Source organism: Chiloscyllium punctatum, chromosome 26 (assembly GCF_047496795.1).
Source record: "Chiloscyllium punctatum isolate Juve2018m chromosome 26, sChiPun1.3, whole genome shotgun sequence".
NCBI lineage: Eukaryota > Metazoa > Chordata > Chondrichthyes > Orectolobiformes > Hemiscylliidae > Chiloscyllium > Chiloscyllium punctatum.
In genome coordinates, this window is record NC_092764.1 from 28,491,679 (window position 1) to 28,518,970 (window position 27,292).

Sequence of the window (27,292 nt, forward strand, 5' to 3'; positions counted from 1 at the left end):
ACCATTTTCTGTATCAGTTTAAACTCAGGACTGTGGTTAGACTTGCTGCACTTTTAAAAAGAAAATTACTGGAAATCGCTGTGAGTTATGTTTACAATGTTGTTTTGGACAAATGTCATGGACAAAAATGTCCAAGATGCTGCATTTGACCAAATATAGCATCAAAGAGCCCTAGCAAAACTGGAATCAATGGGTATCTGCTGGTTGAAATCATACATCAGATGATGGTTGTGGTTTTTGGAGGTCAGTCATCTCAGCTCCAGGACATCTCTGGAGAAGTTCCTCAGGGCAGTGCCCTAGGCCCAATCATCTTCAGCTGCTTCATCAATGACCATGTCTCCATAGTAACATCAGGAGTGGGGATATTTGTTGATGATTGCACAATGTTGAGCACCATTTACAACTCCTCATAAGCACTCCACATTCAATTGCAACAAGATGTGGACAATATCCAGGTTTGGACTTACAAGTGGCAAGTAACATTTGCCATCACCAATAAGAAACAATTTAACGCATATCCCTTGACATTCAGAGGTTTTACCATGACTGAATCCCCCATTATCAACATCGTTGGAGTTACCATTGACCAGAAATTCAACTGGATATGCCACATAAACGCAGTGGCTACAAGATCAAGTCAGAAGTGAAGAATTCTGCATTGAGTAACTCACCTCCTGACTCTCCAAAGCCTGTACACTATCTACAAGGCACAAGTCAGGAGTGTGATGAAATAGTTTCCACTTGCCTGGATGGGTGCATCTCCAATAACATTCAAGAAGCTTGACACAATCCAGAACAAAGCAGCCCATTTGATTGGCACCACATCCACAAACATTCATTTCCTCCACCACCAAAGCCCAGTAACAGCAGCGCAAGATGCACTGCAGTAATTTGCTAAAGATTCTCAGGCAGCACCTTCCAACCCATGACCACTTCCATCTCAAAGGAAAAGGGAGCAGCACCACCTTCAAGGTCCCCTCCAAGCCACTCAATATCCTGATTTGGAAATACATCACTATTCCTTCACAGTGGCTGGGTCAAACTCCTGGAATTCTCTCCCTAATGGCATTGTGGGTCAACCCACATCAGGTGAACTGCACCGGTTTAAGAAGGCAGCTCACCACTACCTTCTCATGGGCATCTAGGGATGGGCTATAAATGCTGCCCAGCCAGTGACTCCCACATACCACAAATGAATTAAAGAAAAAACACTATGGATGTGTGATTCATCCAGAAGCAGGTGGTTGAATGATTGTACAGTTGGGACCAGTCATAGAGGCATGGAGTCATCAGCATGACAATAGCTCTCTGAATGTCTCGTGGCAGGTGGACAGAAAGACTGTGTACACTGCAAGGAGAAAAGCCAGCAGGTTGCAACAGAAATTGAGTCTCCGTCTCTGGCAGTTTCTCTATTCAATGAAGTAAGAGTCGAGAGCTGTGGTGCTGGAAAAGCACAGCAGGTCAGACTGCATCGAAGGAGCAAGAGAGTCGATGTTTCGGGCATAAAGATACGGCTGAAACATCGACTCTCCTGCTCCATGGTTGCTGCCTGACCTCCTGTGCTTTTACAGCGCCACACTCTTTCATTCTGATCTCCAGCATCTGCAGTCCTCACTGTCTTCTATACAGTGAAGTAACCAAAGCCAAAAGGTAGTTACTTACTCTCTCCTATTAGTTGCTATAAATTATGGCCTTAAACTAGTGACTGAAAGATGGTAATTAATGGCAACAGTTCTGCACCTTAAGCAAAGAATAGAATCTGAAACTAAGGAAATCGGATAACAGAAGATCTTGAAGAAGCAAAAGGGACTTCCTGTCAAATCCTATGAACTGTGTATCTCCAGTATTTCTTTTCTCCATCCATTGTCTGTGTTAATCTGTGTGTGTGTAGAGGTTTAAAAGAGGGGTTAGAGTTTCTACCAGTAGAATTATATAGTGTCATAGAGATGTACAGCATGGAAACAGACCTTTCAGTCCAACTCGTCCATGCCAGCCAGATATCCTAAACTTATCTAGTCCCATTTGCCAACACTTCACCCATATCCCTCTAAACCCTTCCTATTCATATACCCATCCAGATGCCTTTTAAATGTTGTAAATGTACCAGCCTCCACCACTTCCTTTGGTAGCTCATTCCATACACGCACCACCCTCTGCGTGAAAATGTTGCCCCTTAGGTCCCTTTTAAATCTCTCCCCTTTCACTCTAAACTTATCCCCTCTGGTTCTGGACTTACCCAGAAGATTTTGTCTATTTACCCATGCCCCTCACGATTTTATAAACCTCTATAAGGTCACCCCTCAGCCTCTAATGCTCCAGAGAGAAAAGCCCCAGCCTATTCAGCCTCTCCCTAAAGTTCAAACCCTCCAATCCTGGCAACATCCTTTGTAAATTTTGATCATTCATAGTTCCTTTTCTCTGTGATTGGCTATGACTGTTTGTTATAAATAGTAGTTTCTTGATAAGTACAGAATCCTTGTCAGTGTTATGCTGAATTCATAAGGTAGGAAAATTGGGGACTTTGTGTAATTTGATTAATTCCTTAATTTTACTTTCACCCCCAGAAGTGGTACAGCTCCAGAATCAATGCAGTTTCCAAAGTGGCTAATCAAACCCTCTCACATTATTCTTTAGGCATGACAGTTAGTGTACTTATCAATATGAAATCCTCCTCACCATGTTACATTGTGAATATCATTGTTTGTGTAAAATTATTTTTGTATGGCAATATATTTATATGAGCTCTTCAACATATGCCCAGGAAAAGCAGAACAAATTGAGAACATTCAATGACTAATTGAAAAAAAACAGCTTTGTTCTCACAGTGATTTTTTTGCTGACAGTATGTGTTGAGTCTTATATTGAGAATATATACTGAATTGCTGGATGAGAATTATGTAATCATGCACAAGTGATCCCTGAAATATTTTAATGAGCATTCTAAGTTGCTCATTTCGAAAGTACGCTTAGAATTGAACACTTTCTGTTATGTTTACAAAAATCACACAAGTTAGTTAGAGTCAGGCTGTTGCCATGAAATAAGAGCAGTGAATACAGGTCCCTGCATTCTAAGTATTTTAGGACATGCATTAGAATCGTTTCTTGTGATATGGAAGACTGCAAATTCATTGCATGCTTATTTCCAAAAACACGTAGTAGATTCAGTCATAACACTGAGTCAATAATTGGAAGGACCAAAACACTTGGCCTGTCTGGAAGTTCTGAAAGAAGGGAGTATATGGCCAGACCTCACTTTAAATTTGAAAGCTGTCTGTCACCTGAATTCTATAGAATTGATGTCAATGTGTGAGTGGGAATTAAGGCAGGAACTAGCCACTGATTGCATTCAAAACAAATCGTTCCTGGCTTGAATTAAGTGCCAATTTGAATTTCTTAAGTCAATGTATGTATGTTAAGGGAGAGAACTGTCAGGCAGAGGAGGTCTGCAGACTCCTTAGGTTCCAAAGGCCAAAAGAGAGCTCTTCTCTTTCTGGTTCACTATGAGTCTGAACAATAACTCGGGACAAAATTGTTATACTTTCAGTTAAGGTGTTTTATTGAGTGCTTGGAGTGCGCACTATGAAAGTGTAATGTTGACAGAAACTGATACTCTCAAAGTAAATGCAAAGTAAATGAGTGCTAAGAAAACAAGCCAAGTGCCATAAGATGCATCCTGTGCATGTGTGTCCTGTGCATAAAATGGCCTGGGCAGAAACATGTAAGTCATGGACTGCAGCGATTCATGAAGGTGGTTCATCAACACCTTCTCAATGGTAATTAGGATGGGCAATAAATGCTGGCTTAGCCGGTAATTCAGCAAGAGAATACAAAATCTGGCCTAGCCGGAGTGTAATAACATTCAGCATAATGTCCCTTCTTTTATCCTCAATACCTCTATAATGAAACGGAAAATCTTATATGCTTTTCTAATTATCTCTCAATATGTCCTGCCTCCTTGCATTTCCTCACAATTACATTCCATCACAGTTTACTGTCATCTGCAAATTTTGGAAAAATTATACTGGAACTAGATTGTGAATGGTTTTGGGCCCAGCACTGATCCTTAATATACCCCTCCTACTAATAGCTTTCCAAACTAAGAATGTTCCATTCACTCCTACTCTCTGTTCTGTTTGTTAGCCAATTCCTAGTCCATGCCAATATATTTTCTACTATCCCATGCTGTCTACTTTTACTTATAATCCTCTGGTGCTATCTTCTGAAAAGCTTTCTGAAAACCCAAATATGCCACATCCACTGGTTCTGCTTTGTCAATCCTACAAGTAATGTCCTCAGACAACAAATGTATTTGTCAACTTTACCATATGTTTCTAATTGAGTATTCAATTAAGACATCCTTTATAATTATAAGAGATCTGATACTTATTTGGACCAGGCAATTTATACACTTTATGCACAGCCAGTACATCCAGCCCATTAATTTTCATTCCTTATATTCCTCACTATTTCCATTTCATTATTTTGTCAGTCTTCTTTCATGAGCACTGATTAAAAAGTACTCTTCAAATATTATAGCCTAATCCTGTGCCTGTAGCATATATCACGCAGTTTGTTTCTAATAGTCCCCACTCCATTTCTTCATGACCCACTCACTGTTTGACGCTGTTGGACCAAACAGAAAATCCTGGAGAAACTCAGCAGTCTGGCAGCATCTGTGGAGAGAGAAATGGAGTTAACATTTCAAGTCTTCAGAACTCGTAGATTGTTTGGGTTCTGTTCTATGTTTATTGCTATGATATTCTCATATTCATTTTGTGCCAATTATAATTTTCTCTTCACCTCTCCTTGCAAATGTTTGTATTGGTCTGGTTTTCACTTGAAAAATTCAGTGGACATACATCAACCACCCATTTCTTTTTTTGTTTCATCATATTTCCATCTCCCTCATCATTGTACGAGCACTGGCTCTGGTTTCTCAACCTTACATTTCGTTGGAATGTTCCCTAGTCTATACTTGAAACATCATCTCCTTAAAGATTGCATGCACTATTTCATTATAGGTTTTTCTGTCAGTCTTTGGTTCCTTGGTTAATTTGGCTAGATCCCTTCTCAGCTTTCTATCCAACATTAACAACTTAATGGCCAAAAACTTCATTGAGTTAAGTGTCTGCAAAACAAAAACTCTTTTTTTGGTTACTGTAAACATAAGAAACCTCTGTCATTTTCCTCATCAGTTGACTCAGACCTGGCCAAGTTGTAATGGAATTAGGTTTTGTTGTCTGACCTGAGAGAAACATCAAAATTTTCTATCTACTAGACTTTAAACTCATTCAGAGTGATCACCTAATATGTCCATTTGGACACATAATATACCTGCCCATGAAAGGGTGGATGCAGGCAAATGGAAGAACTGCAGCACATAGCAGCATTCCCTTATTTTGCACTTTGTAGTACTGATCGCAAGAGTTAGTTTGCGGGGGGAGGGTGAAATCATTGGATTCGCTGTAATGAGCAGTGATGACCCCACTACTTTTAGATTTGGTTAGGTCTTAAAAAGATTTGGTTGGCTAAAAACAGTTGTGGAGCTTCTTTTTTATTTCTAACATGTGTTTATTCCAAAATCAAATACATCGATATCATGGGAAAAATCAAGACCTACAATCACTTTTTGAACATATCAATCTCTTCAATAACAAGATGCATTGTGCTGCAAAAAACCTCTCTTTTCAAACAAAATAAATTGCAATATAAAATTGTATATTTGGGATTATCAAATTAACTAATGCATTAAAAATATAATTTCATTTGATGGATATAATGGGAAGTATTGATTTATAAGTTCCCTTTAACGGAGGTTTAATTGTATGGTGAGATTTATCACTAAATTTTAATCTGTTGTCCCATCTTTCCTACCAGTATGGAAAAGTTCTGGAATTATCTTACAATATAGAAATCCTATCATCTAATGCTACAGATGTATATTGGTCTAAGTTTTCACAAATATTTGTGTAAATGTTTTCTTAATAAAAATCTGACTAATAAAAAGAGCAGATCAGTTACACTCTAGCTTTACTGCATGGATGTTAAAAACTTCAAAGAATGCAGCAACCTCAAAGAGAAGTGTGATGTCAAATGCATGACTGCTGACTGTCACACAGCAAATGAAAGTTCTAATTAATTGATTTGTATGTATACAAGAATGTCTCTGATATTAGCTCAAAATTGACTTTTTGTTTTAGAATCTTGATTTTGCTTCACTTCAAAAATTAACACATATATAAGATAAAAGATATCTCTGAGCAACAATGTCATAAAACTTTTGTGGATTCAATACCATGGAAAAACTAAGATATCATTTTCCAGCAGAATACTTACATCAAATCAATCAGCACTTGAAAGGAGACAAATTCAAATTTCTATGATAATTATTTTTCTGAAATTCTTCAAAAACAATTAATTTCTTTTTTTTCCTTTTTGTTGAATGCCATCACATGTCTGTATTTTCAGCATTTTCAGTTGTGGAGTATTCACTCTTGTTTTCCAATATGCTGCGCCATTTCTTTTTAGGAAGCATTTGTACCATATGAAACAATTTACTTTACCGGAAGTTTTAATTGTATTTTAAAATATTGTGCTAACTGAATATTTATTATGATTTTAAATTATCTTTTTTAATATATGGGAGTTCATAGCGAAATGCTATGTTGTGGAAACAGCAATTTCATTAAGCAGATTTGCTCAGTTTTTGACTGTAATAACTTGTAGTAGGTCAAAATCCTGTATTTTGCTCAGGATTTCTGACAGTTCTTTTTAAACAAATGCTTTTAAAATGAGAGCCATACTGATTGTCTGCAAGTCTCACCAGTAATTTTCATTGGTTATATATTTGACATTAGGAATATACTTAAATAATTTCTTATGGTACATTTTGAATTCAAAAAGCAACCTAATGTACATTTTTCTCATATTAATATTTTTAAAATCCTCGCTAAAATATTTTGATAAAAGTAATTGCTTTCATTTATTTCATGTTAACGGTGAATAGAACTCTGAGTTATAGATTGCCAACAGTATAATTGCATTAAAAAATTTAGAAACTATTTCTCATGGTGCAAAATGCCATCATTAAAGACACTTACAGATTGCTCTTGTTGAAAAACCATTCATTAAATATGCAGGCCTCTTTTGTATTAATCAGAAGCATTCCAAATATTGCTCAGCACTAGCAAATGTAGTTGCCATTAAGGTTTCAAGTGCTAACTTTTCAATTGCACAGAATTTGACAGTCAACAAAGACGCAAAGTCAGTGCATGCATATAAATATGTACCATCTTACCAATAGCAGTGAAAACAGGTGCCCTGAATACCAACGTGTTAAAGTCATCAGTGACTGAGTGATAATATCCATTGGGTAAATTAGTGTAAGCCGTTGGAGAGAGTTCTCTGTAATTCAGTTATGTATGTAAAGTACATCGAATATTCAGAAATGGAAAAAAAGGTTATCCATATTGATAAATCCATTCAAAAGCAGTTGAATTGGTACTATTCAGGATGACAATAGATGAATGCCTGTAACTTATACCATTATGTTTATAATTCCATAGCAAATTCTCCAGAATTCCTACACCATTTGACTCGAGCTACCTTAACAAGCTCATTCCTCCAGAAGAAAGGCAGAGACTTCTTGAAATAAAATTTAAATTATTTTGTATCCAAGTGATGTTCACTATTTTGCATATTATTGTACCCATGTAAAGAACAACAGCGACATCTGCATGTTCACTACACAAAATGTCGCAGTCAGCAGTGTGTGGCTTTTTTTGCCAGCTAATTGTACAGTAGAGTCACGATGTATCTCATTTGAATATTAATATTAACAACAAAAGCGAGAGCGAAGGAAAGAACAAAGCGGCCTAATTTCCAAATGAATTCATGTGTTGTACATCAGCAACAGATTTCCATGCTTAATTGTCTTTATAGTTTTCCCAGGAAGTAATTTTGATTATCTGCCAGAACTAGGCAATGTTGGGGTGAATGAATTAAACCATTGAGAAAATACACAAAGGCCTGCGATTACTATGTTATTCATGTATGAAAGTGACAAAGACCCCACTGTATCTGTCGTGTACGCATAATAGGCTTTCAGACTGAAATAATTGATTAATCACATTAATGGTTTAATAGTGGCTATCAAAATTAGATGCACGTTAATTTGTGCAGAAATAGTTGACGCATGTAGTCTCTTGATTACCGACAAGCGTTGCGGGCTGGTGTTCCACAATTTTACCTAATCTTCATTTCTGACACTCTTCTTTTTAATTATTAAGAAAAAGTTTCTATTTTCAGAGAAATTAGGAAATTATTAGGACAATTTTCCTGTTCAGCAACATTTCCGCATTAAAGCGATCTGTGGTTCTTTAAATCTCCCTTGCCGTATCATTTTGAATATAAATTTTTTCAAAACGCTGTCATAATAAAAGTAGGAATCCACAATGATTTCCAGCCACTGTGTTTCAGATATAACAAAGTCAGCGGATTAAAAGAGGAGAAAAATGCAGACAGTCAATTGAGCAGAGTAGCTTCTCTGATATGGATCATATGAGACTCACATTGTATTCATCCCACTCTGAATACCCCATGCTTAACCAGCTTAATGATATGCAAATGAAATATGCATAAAACCATTCTACTGTAAGATGATTAAACACTGGGGACGTTAACTGCCACCACATGACTGTTTGACTGTAATAATTTTAGAACATTCACTTTGATTGCGGCGTATGGAACCTAGCAGCTGGTAGAGCCTGTGACCCATTTAACGTTATCCCTCTGCAGAGAGCTTTTTTCCCCTGAACGTCGGTTTTCACAGGCGCCGCTGCCATTGTATTCCAGTCAAACCCTCATAGATTCTTTCCACAGCACAAACACCTTGTTAACAAAACATCTCCTCCGTTTACATTCATAAGCACGTACTTGAAAATGAGAATGTACGTTAAATGATAAATCCAGAACTCATTTTAAATTGCCCAGAAGATGCCAGGTTAAAATCCATCACCAGCAGGTTGAATCGGCAGTCTATACAATTTGCATCCTATGTGTGGCACTTGAGGAAGTTGCAGAAGTATTCCATTATATTGCTCTTTCTTGTCATTTTGTAAAATCCATACGTAATTATTTTCAAAATATCTTTTGTACTTTTTGTCCCTTTTGTTTTCAGCTCTCATCGGTAGCGCTGCGTGCGATGCCAACTGAACACCTTTCGGGATCCACGGCAACACTTCCACCGTAAGTAAAAGGCACTCCCTCCCAGATAGAGAGAAACATTTCATTTTCCCATTCAATGTACTGCAGGATTTATCCAAGTAGCACCTTTAAACCTTCGCACTTCAAGTTTGTACACGTCTCTGTGGCATCCCTCCTCCTTCATTCCCATAGTGGATCTTGTAAAAGGCTACAGATCGGCCCATTCATCTCCCTGGTGATAGCACTGAATGCAGATAAATCTCAGGCAGCCTGCCTGCTGCAAGAGTATGATTTTTATTTTCCTTGTGTACCTGGGTCAATTGATGGTTAAAAACACACTCCAGATTAAACAGTAAATCTCCAAAGTCCTGTCAGTAAGAATGTGAGCACCAAAATCGCCTTTATTCCCATTTTTGTAAGATGCAAGGCATAATTTTTACACAAATCCTTGTTTTTCTCCTCTGTCAAGTGGCAGTACCATGCAGACATGTACGCTTAGTTCACTGTCATTCCCCATGGCATCGGATTGAAAGCGTTACTCCAAAATAGTTCCTTTGTTTTTTTGTTGGTATTGTTTTTGTAAACGAAGTTGAATAGAAAACAAGTCGACATCGAACAAAACACTGGCTCATGCTTTGACAGTTGGCCATATTGCCCCTGGCACCATGTCGTTACTACTGTTTTTTCATTTCCTGGCATCCTTCGAAAAGACAGTCGATGGCATGGCGGCTTTTGTCTTCGAAGGGGGGAAAGTATCCGCAGTCGCTTCTGCACGGCCAAGCAAAAGATGATTAAACACATTCATGCACATATCCTTGTTTTCAACTTGAAACATGTCCTCTGAGGAAGGATTTACAGTGGAGCGCATGGTAATCCTGCCAGTTGCGCCTTCAGATATGACTTCGTGTTTGCTGTAGGGGTCTGGATAATCTCCCTTGGCTCAACAGTTCTGACAGACGTACATACGGGCCCTAACATACCCGCTGTTATCAAGAGAGCTGTGGCGCTGCCAGTGAATGGATGGCAGTGTGCCAGCTCTTGCCATTTGCGCGGCTTTCTATAGACTTGACACTAATTAACATAAGGGTTAATTGATTTTAAAAGCTGAAGAATTATAGTTAACATTCCCAAAGGGTAAACACACCAATAGCTTGGCATAACTGCCGTGCTGGCGCAGGGAAGCCCGCAGCAGCAGCAGAAACAGCATCGGCTGCTTATTGGACTATAGCTGATGGGAGACGACGCTTTACAGTCTCATCTGCGACAATATATTGCAAGGATATTTTGTTATAAATACTCAAAGCCTACTTAAATGAAAGCTGAAATGAAGTTGTAGAGAAATTTTTGTCATATCACCCTCGGGCTTTATTGTAATCAGTAAATTAGTCCCTTCTGTCATATTTGATTAAGTAATTATCAGCATGCCGTTTTACCTAACATTTGAAAAGATGAGGCAAAGGGGAGAGCCTTTAAATTTTTTAAATACTACTCTTCTGTAACCTTCTTTGCAAGACAAGGTCAGAGCTAACTAATTGGCTCAGGTGCTTAATCTACATAAAGTACCTCATTAAGGCAAAGTTATTTCCTGCAATTAAGGAAAAAAGAAAGAAATGAAAAGCTGGAGTATAGATACCTGCTTCACTTAGATAATTTCTGTTTGTTACTGAAGGAATTTACTTCACAAATCGGAGGCATGTTGTATAAAATAAAATCCTTTTTCAGTAAAAAGAACTTGGTTTGTGATATCAAAGCTTGCTGAATAGGACGTAAAGAAAGGAGCGGTAGCAATGACAGGAATCCATTATGTAAACGACCTTCATTTGCATGTATCCTACGACTAGAATATGTAAATGAGTTGCATAATTTAGATCTAGCTGCATCTGCCTGAAACTATTACAATAGTTACAAAATGAGATTGCAGAATTCAAAATTAAAATCTGGTATTTTACAAAAATAGATTTTTTTTAAAGTTAAGTAATTTAAATACATTATTACAAGACAAATACTGGATTAATATCTTTCTAAATCAGTTTTTAAACTCAAGTATATATTTTCCAAAGCATCCAAAGGTTTTGTCACTCTCAAACCGTGGGAACACACTTGTATTAAATTGGAATTGCCTTTTTCAAATAATTTAATGCTTGAAATATCAAGCAACGACAATAACCTTAGTCCTTAGAAGTACTGTATATTATAATTTTTAGGATGAGATTGGTTTAAGAATTAAAATGGACTACTGTCTTAAAGATTACTACAGAAATACTATAAATAAGAGAACTTCTAACAAGCATTAATGGAAAATTTGAGATTTTAAAAATGTATTCAACCTAATGCAAGACAACTAGCTTTGTATTAAAAACAAAATTTATTTTTTCATCTTTAGTTGTGATGGTAAAATGAAAAAGTTTGAAATTTATTTTCCATACATGCATTATGAATGCAAATAGGAACAATTGGGCATCTTGGAGGATTCTGTCGCTTTCGCCACTATTCAACTTCAATTCCTGGTTCTGATTTCTTCACTGAACTTGTGCCTTCATATTTTGGATAGAATCTTCTGATCCTTGAGGCAGTGAGGTAGAAGGCAGGAATTAGGCAGGGAACAGGTTGTACCCAAACATCTGATGCCTTTCCTCCTCCACCTGAATTAAGTTCTGTGCAGAAAGATCCTTGCCTGACTTTCCTAGTCCACTGCTAGTTGACATCATAAGTGATAATTGATGAACACTTAAGGGCCTTCATCTCCTGCTGCTGGGATTAATCCAGTTGCAAGCAGGCCTGCCGACAGGCACCTTCCCAGAAGGAAAAAGATTGTACCTCCTTGTCAGCTTGGGGCTTGGGTTTGATCAAAAGTGCTCAATTCCTCATTGATGTCACATACATTGAGTATAGGATTGGCAACAGAGAATCCTTGTTTCCAAACCTACAGCCCCATGGTCCCTACAGCTGGAAACTCCAATCTCGACAAATCACCTGCCTTTGACCTTGGAATCTAGTGTTGTGTTCCTTGAAGTTGCCATGGCAATCTACTTAGGGGAGGTGGTTTACGTAATGGCAATAACACTTAAACAATAAGCCAGAACCCCAGGCTAATGTTCTGGGGACATGGGTTCCAATCCCAACATGGAAGATGATGAGATTTGAATCCGGTAAAAAAAAGTTTGATGGCAGCCATATAATCTCTGTCAATTGCCACAGATTCCTAATGTGCTTTAGGAAAGGAAATCTGCCAACTTCATATGGACTGACCTACATGTGACTCCACAACCATAGCAATAGAGGTCACTAACGCCTAAAGTGGCCTAGGTGCACTGGAGCTGCAGGCCTCTGACTGACAGTCAGCTCCTGTTGGAAAGGACTTCCACCCCCAGGGACAGGATTCTGGATGAAGGGCAGTTGGTGACCTCTTGTGTATGATGGACAGAAGGTGTGATGGTCTTCCTTCTGAGAGTCAGTGTGGGTGGCTCCACAATCTTTCAGGAAGGATAGATGACACCTTCTAAAGTCAGAAGGTTCCACCCTTTGCTTCTGATTCAGCTGCAGATATTCTAATTTCCATCTCAGTCACTTAGAAATTTGAATCTTTTTTCTTCATATTAGCAATTTTGGATGAAGTCAAGAGTATAGCTATTTTCTTCTCCAGAGCATAGGTGGCTTTATTAACATACTGTTTTGGAACTTAACACTACTTTGTTTTTTTTTGTCATTGATACTAAATTATAAGTTTATAAAGTGAATCAGTGAGAGTTTTCCACACAAAATTAATTACCATTCTGTGTCAAATATTGCTTGTTATAATTAACTTCATTTAACTTTATTTTGAAAAAAAGAATCACATTTATTTTAAACTATTTTAAATCTTTATCAAAGGTTTAAATGTTTCAATAAATTTCATTTTCTATTATAATATTTGTTCACCCCTTCACATCAAAGCTTTATTTTTATTGATGATCAATAACGTGCAATGTCAACTTGTATGTAAAAGTTGATATGAGGTCCCTTAAACCCCAAATTAAGAAGCATTTCTTTGCCTTGGATGGTTTTTCCTGTGTGGTTTTCTGCTTGTTTTATACTGCTGTTGGCACTGGGTGTCATGATGATGAGATGATGACAATGTGGGCGTTTCCTAGTACATTGGTTCAGTTGGCATTGAAACCAAAATATAATAGCTGAAATTGCACCATTTATTATTGGTAATGTGTATATTTGTATTGAATTTAGTTTGCAAAATAGTAGCATGAGATTTTATATGATATAAGTAAGAAATTTCATTGAATTTCTAGTGAAAATTTAAAGACATTTCATTTTATTTGCTGAAATTTTATATGAAAATTGTCATTCTAACATGTCCATGATTAAAATCCTACAACTTGTTTGCAACCAAATTAAATATTACATGATGAAAAAATTAACTCTTCCTTTCTCCACAGATGCTGTTAGTATATACAACATTTTCTGTTTTAATTTCTAATTTCCAGCAGTATGTTGCTTAACTTTTACATTCAATAGATCACTGATATAAAAGGATCATTCATTTAAAAATGATATTTTTTTCCTCAGTGGATCATGGAGTCCTTTAAGTCTTCGAAATAGAAGTAAATAAATTGTTGATACTCAAGCAGGTGAAAGATAATCAGCAGTAGGTGTGAATGCAGAATTGAGGTTACAATCAGATCAGATCTTATTTACTGGCAGAACAGGCTTGAATATAATAATTTATCTTATATAAAATGGAAGGAAAACTTGTCCTTCAATCTATTCAGTTTTATTGTTTTCACGATATTCCTTTGAATTTGTACCTTACTGGCTCACTGACATTGTTGAGAAAACTTTCTACTTTAATGTCCATGTTATCAGGTCAGTAATTGTATGCATTTTTTAATGAATTAAAGCTATCGCAACTGGGTTTCATTGAATGTCACAAGCAATATTGACTGCTCCCTGCGTGAAGTTATAACTGTTGCTAAAGCAAAATGAGATTTCCTCAGTAGCATGAGTCACATTATAAGTAGCATGCATTAAGAAAATTCTGTCGATTAGGGCTAATAGATTAAGGAAGGTTTTAAAGTACTGAAGAAAATCCAGCAAAAATATGAATTTTATACCAAAACATTAAGAATATAACGAGCACTGCTGATGCTGTTTGCTTTGTTTCATATTTACAGTAATGCAGGCTGTGGCCCTTGGTTGCCTGGTTCAGCACAGCAATACTTTATCAGTTTGCCTTCCTCTGTCTCCCTGCTGATAATCTTCACTCTGTAATGACGATTCTCAGAGCTGTTCTTGAAGATTTAGCTGAAATAATATCTCACAGTCTGTTTTATAGTGATCAAAACTCAATTTATGCCAAATCTTTTGCATAATGCTTCTAAATTAGGAAACAGATTCATCTAATTTCTTTTAGCTCAGGTAATTAGCTTTTAAATGTTTTAGCTATTAGTTTGAATAGTTCTCAGTATCAGGTTGCAATTGAGAGTGCAAGCTATTTTCACCTCCAGGGGAATCATTATCAGGGAGTTTTGTTTACCCTTGGAAAATTTGTTAGATTTCAAGAAGTCTCTTGCGTTTTCTTCCTGAGATAGGAATCCAGTCCCAATACCAGCTCAATCTCTGAAAGTCATCATGTGACTTCTGGGAGCCATTTTGTAAAATTATGGTGACCATTTTTATGGTAGTTTAGCGGTTTTAGTCAGGAACTCTACACTAATAGCCATGAAAGACGCCCTCTTTCCCTCTTTCCACTTACTGTGCTTGGCTTCTTCAGCGCTTTTACTAATGCAGTGACTTCTCTTAGGTTCTTATATTAGGTGAAGCACTTCGCTCACTGCCTGATGGTCTACTTGGGGATTTCCCTAATTCTTGTTTGATCCTGTGGACATTATCTGAGCTGTTTTAACTTTCAATGAAGATATTAGCTCCTAAAGAGCTTCTATACTTTCTTTTTTGGCGAGCTTCAACTTTACAAGCTTCTGGTTGAAACTGTTTAATCTGCTCAACCTCTCTGGACTTTCTGGATATTTTGTTGTCCACCTTATGAGGTTATTCCCTAATAACCTGACTCTTTAAAATTCACTCTTTGGGTGAATTTTAACCAATAGACCTCAATGACATCTCCAGTTAGTCCCTTAGCTATTATCTTGGAATTTGTCCTGCAACACATAGGAAGTCCTCAGTTCTCCCTTCAGTAGTGTCTGTAAGCATCCAGTGTTCTGGAGTGTGCTAACTTTCTTTCCTCACTCTTTGGAATCGTTAGGAGTCCTTTCTCTTTTGCATTTGAAATTCTGGTAGGTTTCTGTGCCCTCCTTTGTATTTGTCCAAAAGCTTCTGACTTTAATAACTGAATACAGATTTCATTGAAAGGCTTTCTGTGGCTTTTGTGTACTGCTCCTTTATAGGATTTAATTTGTCACAATTGAAATCAAAGAGCATGATCCTGCAACACTAATTTCTACATTTTCCTTGTAAATATTAGGAATTGGCTTTCCTGATTTTCCCCTTTTGTTTGCCTTCAGGACCCAGCTTCTGTTCCTCTGTCTCCCTTTTCTCCCTTCTGTGTAGATAAGGCTATTGGAACCATGATCCATGACTGCTACACTGTGATTCAGTAGTGGTGGAGTTAGTTTATAACACGTGGCCTTCAGACAGCTGCCTGTGCTGGAGTATGAAGTCAAAGAGTATGTTGCTGGAGTGGAAGAGTGTGGTGCTGGTCAGTGTCGAAGAGCGTGGTGCTGATCAGAGTCAAAGAGTGTGGTGCTGATCAGAGTCGAAGAGAGTGGTGCTGATCAGATTCAAAGAGTGTGGTGCTGATGAGAGTCAAAGAGAGTGGTGCTGAGCAGATTCAAATAGTGTGGTGCTGATGAGAGTCGAAGAGTGTGGCGCTGATCAGAGTCGAAAAGTGTGGTGATGATCAGAGTCGAAGAGAGTGATGCTGATCAGAGTCGAAGAGAGATGTGCTGATCAGAGTCAAAGAGTGTGGTGCTGATCAGAGTCGAAGAGAGTGGTGCTGATCAGAGTCGAAGAGAGTAGTGCTGATCAGAGTCAAAGAGTGTGGTGCTGATCAGAGTCGAAAGGTGTGATGCTGATGAGAGTTGAAGGGTATGGTGCTGATCAGATTCGAAGAGTGGGGGCTGATCAGAGTCAAAGAGCTTGGTGCTGATCAGTGTCGAAGAGTGTGATGCTGATCAGAATCGAAGAGAGTCGTGCTGATCAGAGTCGAAGAGAGTACTGCTGATCAGAGTCGAAGAGAGCAGTGCTGATCAGAGTCAAAGAGAGTAGTGCTGATCAGAGTCGAAGCGTGCGGTACTGATCAGAGTCGAAGAGAGTGGTGCTGATCAGAGTCGAAGAGTGTGGTGCTGATGAGAGTTAGAGGGTATGTTGCTGATCAGAGTCGAAGAGTGTGGTGCTGATCAGAGTTGAAGAGTGTGGCGCTGATCAGATTCGAAGAGTGTGGCGCTGATCAGAGTCGAAGAGAGTAGTGCTGATCAGAGTCAGAGAGTGTGGTTCTGATTAGAGTCGAAGAGTGTGGTGCTCATCAGAGTCGAAGAGAGTGGTGCTGATGAGAGTCAAAGAGTAAGGTGCTGATCAGACTGAAAGAGAGTGGTGCTGATCAAAGTCAAAGAGTGTGGTGCTGATGAGAGTCGAAGGGGAAGGTGCTGATCAGAGGCGAAGAGAGTGGTGCTGATCAGAGTCGAAGGGTATGTTGCTGATGAGAGTCGCAGAGTGTGGTGCTGATGAGAATCGAACAGTGTGGTGCTGATCAGAGTCGAAGAGAGTAGAGCTGATCAGAGTTGAAGAGAGTGGTGCTGATCAGAGTTGAAGAGAGTGGTGTTGATCAGGGTCGAAAAGAGTGGCACTGATCAGGGTCGAAGAGTGTGCCGCTGATCAGAATCGAAGAGTGTGGCGTTGATCAGAGTCGAAGACTGTGCCGCTGATCATAGTCGAAGAGTGTGGTGCTGATCAGAGTCGAAGAGAGTAGTGCTGATGAGAGTCAAAGAGAGTGATGCTGATCAGAGTCGAAGAGAGTAGTGCTGATGAGAGTCAAAGAGAGTGATGCTGATCAGAGTCGAAGAGAGTAGTGCTGATGAGAGTCGAAGAGAGTGATGCTGATCAGAGTCGAAGAGAGTAGTGCTGATGAGAGTCGAAGAGTGTGGCGCTGATCAGAGTCGAAGAGTATGGTGCTGATCAGAGTCGAGGAGTGTGGCGCTGATCAGAGTCGAAGAGTGTGGTGCTGATCAGAGTCGAAGAGTATGGTGCTGATCAGAGTCGAAGAGTGTGGTGCTGATCAGAGTCGAAGGATATGATGCTGATCAGAGTCGAAGGATATGATGCTGATCAGAGTCGAAGGATATGATGCTGATGAGAGTCGTAGGGTATGGTGCTGAAGGGTATGGTGCTGATCAGATTCGAAGAGTGTGGTGCTGATGAGAGTTGAAGAGAGTGGTGCTGACCAGAGTTGAAGAGTGTGGTGCTGATCAGAGTCGAAGAGTGTGGTGCTCATGACCGTCGAAGAGAGTAGTGCTGATGAGAGTCGAAGAGAGTGGTGCTGATCAGAGTCGAAGAGAGTGGTGCTGATCAGAGTCGAAGAGTGTGGTGCTGATCAGAGTCGAAGAGTATGGTGCTGATGAGAGCCGAACAGTGTGGTGCTGATCAGAGTCGAAGAGTGTGGTGCTGATCAGAATCGAAGAGTGTGGTGCTCATGACCGTCGAAGAGAGTAGTGCTGATGAGAGTTGAAGAGTGTGGTGCTGATCAGAGTCGAAGAGAGTGGTGCTGATCAGAGTCGAAGAGTATGGTGCTGATCAGAGTCGAAGAGAGTGGTGCTGATGAGAGTCGAAGGGTATGGTGCTGATCAGAGTCGAAGAGAGTGGTTCTGATCAGAGCCGAAGAGTGGTGGCATGATCAGAGCCGAAGTGTGTGGCGCTGATCAGAGTCGAAGGGTATGATGCTGATCAGAGTCGAAGACAGTGGCGCTGATCAGAGTCGAAGGGTTTGGTGCTGACCTGAGTCGAAGGGTTTGGTGCTGATCAGAGTCGAACAGTGTGATGCTGATCAGAGTCGAAGAGAGTAGTGCTGATCAGAGTCGAAGAGTGTGGTGCTGATCAGAGTCGAAGAGTGTGGTGCTGATTAGAGTCAAGGAGAGTAGTGCTGATCAGAATTGAAGAGTGTTGTGTTGATCAGAGTTGAAGGGTTCAGTGCAGATGAGAGTCGAAGAGAGTGGGTGCTGATGAGAGTCGAAGGGTATGGTGGTGATGAAAGTCGAAGAGAGTGGTTCTGATCAGAGTCGAAGAGTGTGGCGCTGATCAGAGTCGAAGAGAGCGGCGCTGATCTGAGTTGAAGGGTTTGGTGCTGATCAGAGTCGAAGAGTGTGATGCTGATCAGAGTCGAAGAGAGTAATGCTGATTAGAGTCGAGGAGAGTAGTGCTGATCAGAATTGAAGAGTGTGGTGTTGATCAGAGGCAAAGGGTTTGGTGCTGATGAGAGTCGAAGAGAGTGGTGCTGATCAGAGTCGAAGAGTGTGGTGCTGATCAGAGTTGAAGGGTGTGGTGTTGATCACAGTCGAAGAGTGTGGTGTTGCTCAGAATTGAAGAGTGTGGCGCTGATCAGAGTCGAAGGGTATGGCACTGATCAGAATCGAAGAGAGTGGCACTAATCTTAGTCGAAGTCTTTGGTGCTGATGAGAGTCGAAGAGTGTGGTGCTGATCAGAGCCGAAGAGTGTGGCGCTGATCAGAGTCGAAGGGTATGGCACTGATCAGAATCGAAGAGAGTGGCACTAATCTTAGTCGAAGTCTTTGGTGCTGATGAGAGTCGAAGAGTGTGGTGCTGATGAGAGTCGAAGAGTGTGGTGCTGATCAGAGCCGAAGAGAGTGGTGCTGATCAGAGTCGAAGTCTGTGGTGCTCATTACCGTCGATGAGAGTCGTGCTGATGAGAGTCGAAGAGTGTGGTGCTGATGAGAGTCGTAGAGTGTTGTGCTGATCAGAGTCGAAGTCTATGGTGCTGATCACAGTCGAAGAGAGTGGTGCTGATCAGAGTCGAAGATTGTGGTGCTGATGAGAGTCGAAGAGAGTGGTGCTGATGAGATTTGAAGGGTATGTTGCTGATCAGAGTTGAAGAGTGTGGTGCTGATGAGAGTCGAAGGGTATGGCACTGATCAGAGTCGAAGACAGTGATGCTGATCAGAGTCGGAGTGTGGTGTTGATCAGAGTCGAAGAGTGTGGTGCTGATGAGCACCAAAGAGAGTAGTGCTGATCACAGTCGAAGATTGTGGTGTTGATCAGAGTCGAAGAGAGTGGTGCTGATGAGAGTCTAAGAGATTGGTGCTAACCACAGTCAAAGAGTGTGGTGCTGATCAGAGTCGAAGATTGTGGTACTGGTCAGAGTCGAAGATTGTTGTGCTAATGAGAGTCGAAGAGAATAGTGCTGATGAGATTTGAAGGGTATGATGCTGATCAGAGTCGAAGAGAGTAGTGCTGATGAGAGTCGAAGATTGTGGTGCTGATGAGAGTCGAAGAGAGTGGTGCTGATCAGAGTCGAAGAGCGTAGTGCTGATGAGAGTCGGTGTTGATCAGAGTCGAAGAGTGTGGTGCTGATTAGAGTCAAGGAGAGTAGTGCTGATCAGAATTGAAGAGTGTTGTGTTGATCAGAGTTGAAGGGTTCAGTGCAGATGAGAGTCGAAGAGAGTGGGTGCTGATGAGAGTCGAAGGGTATGGTGGTGATGAAAGTCGAAGAGAGTGGTTCTGATCAGAGTCGAAGAGTGTGGCGCTGATCAGAGTCGAAGAGAGCGGCGCTGATCTGAGTTGAAGGGTTTGGTGCTGATCAGAGTCGAAGAGTGTGATGCTGATCAGAGTCGAAGAGAGTAATGCTGATTAGAGTCAAGGAGAGTAGTGCTGATCAGAATTGAAGAGTGTGGTGTTGATCAGAGGCAAAGGGTTTGGTGCTGATGAGAGTCGAAGAGAGTGGTGCTGATCAGAGTCGAAGAGTGTGGTGCTGATCAGAGTTGAAGGGTGTGGTGTTGATCACAGTCGAAGAGTGTGGTGTTGCTCAGAATTGAAGAGTGTGGCGCTGATCAGAGTCGAAGGGTATGGCACTGATCAGAATCGAAGAGAGTGGCACTAATCTTAGTCGAAGTCTTTGGTGCTGATGAGAGTCGAAGAGTGTGGTGCTGATCAGAGCCGAAGAGTGTGGCGCTGATCAGAGTCGAAGGGTATGGCACTGATCAGAATCGAAGAGAGTGGCACTAATCTTAGTCGAAGTCTTTGGTGCTGATGAGAGTCGAAGAGTGTGGTGCTGATGAGAGTCGAAGAGTGTGGTGCTGATCAGAGCCGAAGAGAGTGGTGCTGATCAGAGTCGAAGTCTGTGGTGCTCATTACCGTCGATGAGAGTCGTGCTGATGAGAGTCGAAGAGTGTGGTGCTGATGAGAGTCGTAGAGTGTGGTGCTGATTAGAGTCGAGGGGAGTAGTGCTGATCAGAATTGAAGAGTGTTGTGTTGATCAGAGTCGAAGAGTGTGGTGCTGATTAGAGTCAAGGAGAGTAGTGCTGATCAGAATTGAAGAGTGTTGTGTTGATCAGAGTTGAAGGGTTCAGTGCAGATGAGAGTCGAAGAGAGTGGGTGCTGATGAGAGTCGAAGGGTATGGTGGTGATGAAAGTCGAAGAGAGTGGTTCTGATCAGAGTCGAAGAGTGTGGCGCTGATCAGAGTCGAAGAGAGCGGCGCTGATCTGAGTTGAAGGGTTTGGTGCTGATCAGAGTCGAAGAGTGTGATGCTGATCAGAGTCGAAGAGAGTAATGCTGATTAGAGTCGAGGAGAGTAGTGCTGATCAGAATTGAAGAGTGTGGTGTTGATCAGAGGCAAAGGGTTTGGTGCTGATGAGAGTCGAAGAGAGTGGTGCTGATCAGAGTCGAAGAGTGTGGTGCTGATCAGAGTTGAAGGGTGTGGTGTTGATCACAGTCGAAGAGTGTGGTGTTGCTCAGAATTGAAGAGTGTGGCGCTGATCAGAGTCGAAGGGTATGGCACTGATCAGAATCGAAGAGAGCGGCACTAATCTGAGTCGAAGTCTTTGGTGCTGATGAGAGTCGAAGAGTGTGGTGCTTATCAGAGTCGAAGAGAGTGGTGCTGATCAGAGTCGAAGTCTGTGGTGCTCATTACCGTCGATGAGAGTCGTGCTGATGAGAGTCGAAGAGTGTGGTGCTGATGAGAGTCGAAGAGCGTAGTGCTGATCAGAGTCGAAGTCTATGGTGCTGATCACAGTCGAAGAGAGTGGTGCTGATCAGAGTCGAAGATTGTGGTGCTGATGAGAGTCGAAGAGAGTGGTGCTGATGAGATTTGAAGGGTATGTTGCTGATCAGAGTTGAAGAGTGTGGTGCTGATGAGAGTCGAAGGGTATGGCACTGATCAGAGTCGAAGACAGTGATGCTGATCAGAGTCAGAGTGTGGTGTTGATCAGAGTCGAAGAGTGTGGTGCTGATGAGCACCAAAGAGAGTAGTGCTGATCACAGTCGAAGATTGTGGTGTTGATCAGAGTCGAAGAGAGTGGTGCTGATGAGAGTCTAAGAGAGTGGTGCTAACCACAGTCAAAGAGTGTGGTGCTGATCAGAGTCCAAGATTGTGGTACTGGTCAGAGTCGAAGATTGTGGTGCTGGTCAGAGTCGAAGATTGTGGTGCTGATGAGAGTCGAAGAGAATAGTGCTGATGAGATTTGAAGGGTATGATGCTGATCAGAGTCGAAGAGAGTCGTGCTGATGAGAGTCGAAGATTGTGGTGCTGATGAGAGTCAAAGAGAGTAGTGCTGATGAGAGTCGGTGCTGATCAGAGTCGAAGAGTGTGGAGCTGATCAGAGTCGAAGAGTGTGGCGATGATCAGAGACGATGGGTATGGCACTGATCAGAGTCAAAGAGAGTGATGCTGAACAGAGTCGAAGAGAGTGGTGCTGATCAGAGTCGAAGAGCGTAGTGCTGATGAGAGTCGGTGCTGATCAGAGTCATAGAGTGTGGTGCTGATCAGAGTCGAAGGGTATGGTGCTGATCAGAGTCGAAGAGTGTGGAGTTGATCAGAGTCGAAGAGAGTAGTGCTGATCAGAGTCGAAGAGAGTGGTGCTGATGAGATTTGAAGGGTATGTTGCTGATCAGAGTCGAAGAGTGTGGTTGTGATCAGAGTTGAATAGTGGTTTGCTGATCACAGTCGAAGAGAGTGGTGCTGATCAGAGTCGAAGATTGTGGTGCTGATGAGAGTCGAAGAGAGTGGTGCTGATGAGATTTGAAGGGTATGTTGCTGATCAGAGTTGAAGAGTGTGGTGGTGATTAGAGTCGAAGAGGGTGATGCTGATCAGAGTCGACGGGTATGGTGCTGATCAGATTCGAAGAGTGTGGTGCTAATCAGAGTCGAAGATTGTGGTGCTGATGAGAGTTGACGAGAGTGATGCTGATCACAGTTGAAGAGTGTGGTGCTGATCAGAGTTGAAGAGTGTGGTGCTGATGAGAGTCTAAGAGAGTGGTGCTCACCACGGTCGAAGAGAGTGGTGCTGATGAGAGTCGAAGAGAGTAGTGCTGATGAAAGCCGAAGAGTGTGGTGCTGATGATAGTCGAAGAGAGTAGTGCAGAAGAGAGTCGAAGAGTGTGATGCTGATCAGATTCGAAGGGTATGGTGCTGATGAGAGTCGAAGAGCATGGTTCCGATCAGAGTCGAAGAGTGTGGCGTTGATCAGAGTCGAAGAGTGTGGCGATGATCAGATTCGAAGAGTGTGGTTGTGATCAGAGTTGAAGAGTGGTTTGCTGATCAGAGTCTAAGAGAGTGGTGCTCACCACAATCGAAGAGAGTGGTGCTGATCAGAGTCGAAGATTGTGGTCCTGATGAGAGTCGAAGAGAGTGGTGCTGATGAGCTTTGAAGGGTATGTTGCTGATCAGAGTTGAAGAGTGTGGTGGTTATGAGAGTTGAAGTGTGTGGTGCTGACGAGAGTCTAAGAGAGTCATGCTCACCACGGTCGAAGAGAGTGGTGTTGATGAGAGTCGAAGAGAGTAGTGCTGATGAAAGCCGAAGAGTGTGGTGCTGATGAGCGTCGAAGAGAGTAGTGCTGATCAGAGTCGAAGAGTGTGGTGCTGATCAGAGTCGAAGAGTGTGGTGCTGATGAGAGTCGAAGAGCGTGCTTCTCATCAGAGTCGAAGAGTGTGGCGCTGTTCAGAGTCAAAGAGTGTGGCGTTGATCAGAGTCGAAGAGTGTGGCGATGATCAGAGTCGATGGGTATGGCACTGATCAGAGTCAAAGAGAGTGATGCTGATCAGAGTCGAAGAGTATGGTGCTGATCAGAGTCGAAGAGTGTGGTTGTGATCAGAGTTGAAGAGTGGTTTGCTGATCAGAGTCTAAAAGAGTGGTGCTCACCACAATCGAAGAGAGTGGTGCTGATCAGAGTCGAAGATTGTGGTGCTGATGAGAGTCGAAGAGAGTGATGCTGATCAGAGTTGAAGAGTGTGGTGCTGATCAGAGTCGAAGAGAGTAGTATTGATCAGAGTCGAAGAGAGTGGTGCTGATCAGAGTCGAAGAGTGTGGAGCTGATGAGAGTCGAAGAGAGTGATGCTGATCAGAGTTGAAGAGTGTGGTGCTGATCAGAGTCGAAGAGAGTAGTATTGATCAGAATCGAAGAGAGTGGTGCTGATCAGAGTCGAAGAGTGTGGAGCTGATGAGAGTCGAAGAGAGTGATGCTGATCAGAGTTGAAGAGTGTGGTGCTGATCAGAGTCTAAGAGAGTGGTGCTCACCACAATCGAAGAGAGTGGTGCTGATCAGAGTGGAAGATTGTGGTGCTGATGAGAGTCGAAGAGAGTGATGCTGATCAGAGTTGAAGAGTGTGGTGCTGATCAGAGTTGAAGAGTGTGGTGCTGATGAGAGTCTAAGAGAGTGGTGCTCACCACGGTCGAAGAGAGTGGTGATGATGAGAGTCGAAGAGAGTAGTGCTGATGAAAGCCGAAGAGTGTGGTGCTGATGAGCGTCGAAGAGAGTAGTGCTGATCAGAGTCGAAGAGTGTTGAGCTGATCAGAGTCGAAGAGAGTGGTGCTGATCAGAGTCGAAGAGTGTGATGCTGATCAGAGTTGAAGAGTGTGGTGCTGATGAGAGTCGTAGAGTGTGGTGCTGATCAGAGTGGAAGGGTATGGTGCTGATCAGAGTCGATGAGTGTGGCGATGATCAGAGTCGATGGGTATGGCACTGATCAGAGTCAAAGAGAGTGATGCTGACCAGAGTCGAAGAGAGTGGTGCTGATCAGAGTCGACGAGCGTAGTGCTGATGAGAGTCGTTGCTGATCAGAGTCATAGAGTGTGGTGCTGATCAGAGTCTAAGATTGTGGTACTGGTCAGAGTCGAAGATTGTGGTGCTGGTCAGAGTCGAAGATTGTGGTGCTGATGAGAGTCGAAGAGAATAGTGCTGATGAGATTTGAAGGGTATGATGCTGATCAGAGTCGAAGAGAGTAGTGCTGATGAGAGTCGAAGATTGTGGTGCTGATGAGAGTCAAAGAGAGTAGTGCTGATGAGAGTCGGTGCTGATCAGAGTCGAAGAGTGTGGCGATGATCAGAGACGATGGGTATGGCACTGATCAGAGTCAAAGAGAGTGATGCTGAACAGAGTCGAAGAGAGTGGTGCTGATCAGAGTCGAAGAGCGTAGTGCTGATGAGAGTCGGTGCTGATCAGAGTCATAGAGTGTGGTGCTGATCAGAGTCGAAGGGTATGGTGCTGATCAGAGTCGAAGAGTGTGGAGCTGATCAGAGTCGAAGAGAGTAGTGCTGATCAGAGTCGAAGAGAGTGGTGCTGATGAGATTTGAAGGGTATGTTGCTGATCAGAGTCGAAGAGTGTGGTTGTGATCAGAGTTGAATAGTGGTTTGCTGATCACAGTCGAAGAGAGTGGTGCTGATCAGAGTCGAAGATTGTGGTGCTGATGAGAGTCGAAGAGAGTGGTGCTGATGAGATTTGAAGGGTATGTTGCTGATCAGAGTTGAAGAGTGTGGTGGTGATTAGAGTCGAAGAGGGTGATGCTGATCAGAGTCGAAGGGTATGGTGCTGATCAGATTCGAAGAGTGTGGTGCTAATCAGAGTCGAAGATTGTGGTGCTGATGAGAGTCGACGAGAGTGATGCTGATCACAGTTGAAGAGTGTGGTGCTGATCAGAGTTGAAGAGTGTGGTGCTGATGAGAGTCTAAGAGAGTGGTGCTCACCACGGTCGAAGAGAGTGGTGCTGATGAGAGTCGAAGAGAGTAGTGCTGATGAAAGCCGAAGAGTGTGGTGCTGATGATAGTCGAAGAGAGTAGTGCAGAAGAGAGTCGAAGAGTGTGATGCTGATCAGATTCGAAGAGTGTGGCGTTGATCAGAGTCGAAGAGTGTGGCGATGATCAGATTCGAAGAGTGTGGTTGTGATCAGAGTTGAAGAGTGGTTTGCTGATCAGAGTGTAAGAGAGTGGTGCTCACCACAATCGAAGAGAGTGGTGCTGATCAGAGTCGAAGATTGTGGTCCTGATGAGAGTCGAAGAGAGTGGTGCTGATGAGCTTTGAAGGGTATGTTGCTGATCAGAGTTGAAGAGTGTGGTGGTTATGAGAGTTGAAGTGTGTGGTGCTGACGAGAGTCTAAGAGAGTCATGCTCACCACGGTCGAAGAGAGTGGTGTTGATGAGAGTCGAAGAGAGTAGTGCTGATGAAAGCCGAAGAGTGTGGTGCTGATCAGAGTCGAAGAGTGTGGTGCTGATGAGAGTCGAAGAGCGTGCTTCTCATCAGAGTCGAAGAGTGTGGCGCTGTTCAGAGTCGAAGAGTGTGGCGTTGATCAGAGTCGAAGAGTGTGGCGATGATCAGAGTCGATGGGTATGGCACTGATCAGAGTCAAAGAGAGTGATGCTGATCAGAGTCGAAGAGTATGGTGCTGATCAGAGTCGAAGAGTGTGGTTGTGATCAGAGTTGAAGAGTGGTTTGCTGATCAGAGTCTAAAAGAGTGGTGCTCACCACAATCGAAGAGAGTGGTGCTGATCAGAGTCGAAGATTGTGGTGCTGATGAGAGTCGAAGAGAGTGATGTTGATCAGAGTTGAAGAGTGTGGTGCTGATCAGAGTCGAAGAGAGTAGTATTGATCAGAGTCGAAGAGAGTAGTATTGATCAGAGTCGAAGAGAGTGGTGCTGATCAGAGTCGAAGAGTGTGGAGCTGATGAGAGTCGAAGAGAGTGATGCTGATCAGAGTTGAAGAGTGTGGTGCTGATCAGAGTCGAAGAGAGTAGTATTGATCAGAATCGAAGAGAGTGGTGCTGATCAGAGTCGAAGAGTGTGGAGCTGATGAGAGTCGAAGAGAGTGATGCTGATCAGAGTTGAAGAGTGTGGTGCTGATCAGAGTCTAAGAGAGTGGTGCTCACCACAATCGAAGAGAGTGGTGCTGATCAGAGTGGAAGATTGTGGTGCTGATGAGAGTCGAAGAGAGTGATGCTGATCAGAGTTGAAGAGTGTGGTGCTGATCAGAGTTGAAGAGTGTGGTGCTGATGACAGTCTAAGAGAGTGGTGCTCACCACGGTCGAAGAGAGTGGTGATGATGAGAGTCGAAGAGAGTAGTGCTGATGAAAGCCGAAGAGTGTGGTGCTGATGAGCGTCGAAGAGAGTAGTGCTGATCAGAGTCGAAGAGTGTTGAGCTGATCAGAGTCGAAGAGAGTGGTGCTGATCAGAGTCGAAGAGTGTGGTGCTCATGACCATCGAAGAGAGTAGTGCTGATGAGAGTCGTAGAGTGTGGTGCTAATCAGAGTCGAAGATTGTGGTGCTGATGAGAGTCGAAGAGAGTGATGCTGATCAGAGTTGAAGAGTGTGGTGCTGATGAGAGTCGTAGAGTGTGGTGCTGATCAGAGTGGAAGGGTATGGTGCTGATCAGAGTCGATGAGTGTGGCGATGATCAGAGTCGATGGGTATGGCACTGATCAGAGTCAAAGAGAGTGATGCTGACCAGAGTCGAAGAGAGTGGTGCTGATCAGAGTCGACGAGCGTAGTGCTGATGAGAGTCGTTGCTGATCAGAGTCATAGAGTGTGGTGCTGATCAGAGTCTAAGAGAGTGGTGCTCACCACAATCGAAGAGAGTGGTGCTGATCAGAG

General features: G+C 42.3%; 1 protein-coding gene and 1 long non-coding RNA gene across 8 annotated transcripts in view; one reads left to right on the forward strand and one right to left on the reverse strand.

Annotated features, from left to right (window-relative positions):
- The window catches only part of LOC140496357 (uncharacterized), a 241,284-nt gene extending 230,945 nt beyond the window's left edge, over nt 1-10,339 (reverse strand). Inside the window, exon 1 of the long non-coding RNA XR_011964251.1 lies at nt 7,298-10,339. This is a non-coding gene — a long non-coding RNA (uncharacterized lncRNA). The remainder of the gene's footprint in view (nt 1-7,297) is intronic.
- pmfbp1 (polyamine modulated factor 1 binding protein 1) overlaps nt 1-27,292 on the forward strand; it is an 829,187-nt gene that overhangs the window by 168,310 nt on the left and 633,585 nt on the right. For all 7 annotated transcript variants that reach the window (XM_072595986.1, XM_072595983.1, XM_072595987.1 and 4 more), the window contains one exon: nt 9,179-9,246. In XM_072595986.1, the coding sequence (XP_072452087.1) occupies nt 9,179-9,246 (68 nt within the window). The remainder of the gene's footprint in view (nt 1-9,178; nt 9,247-27,292) is intronic.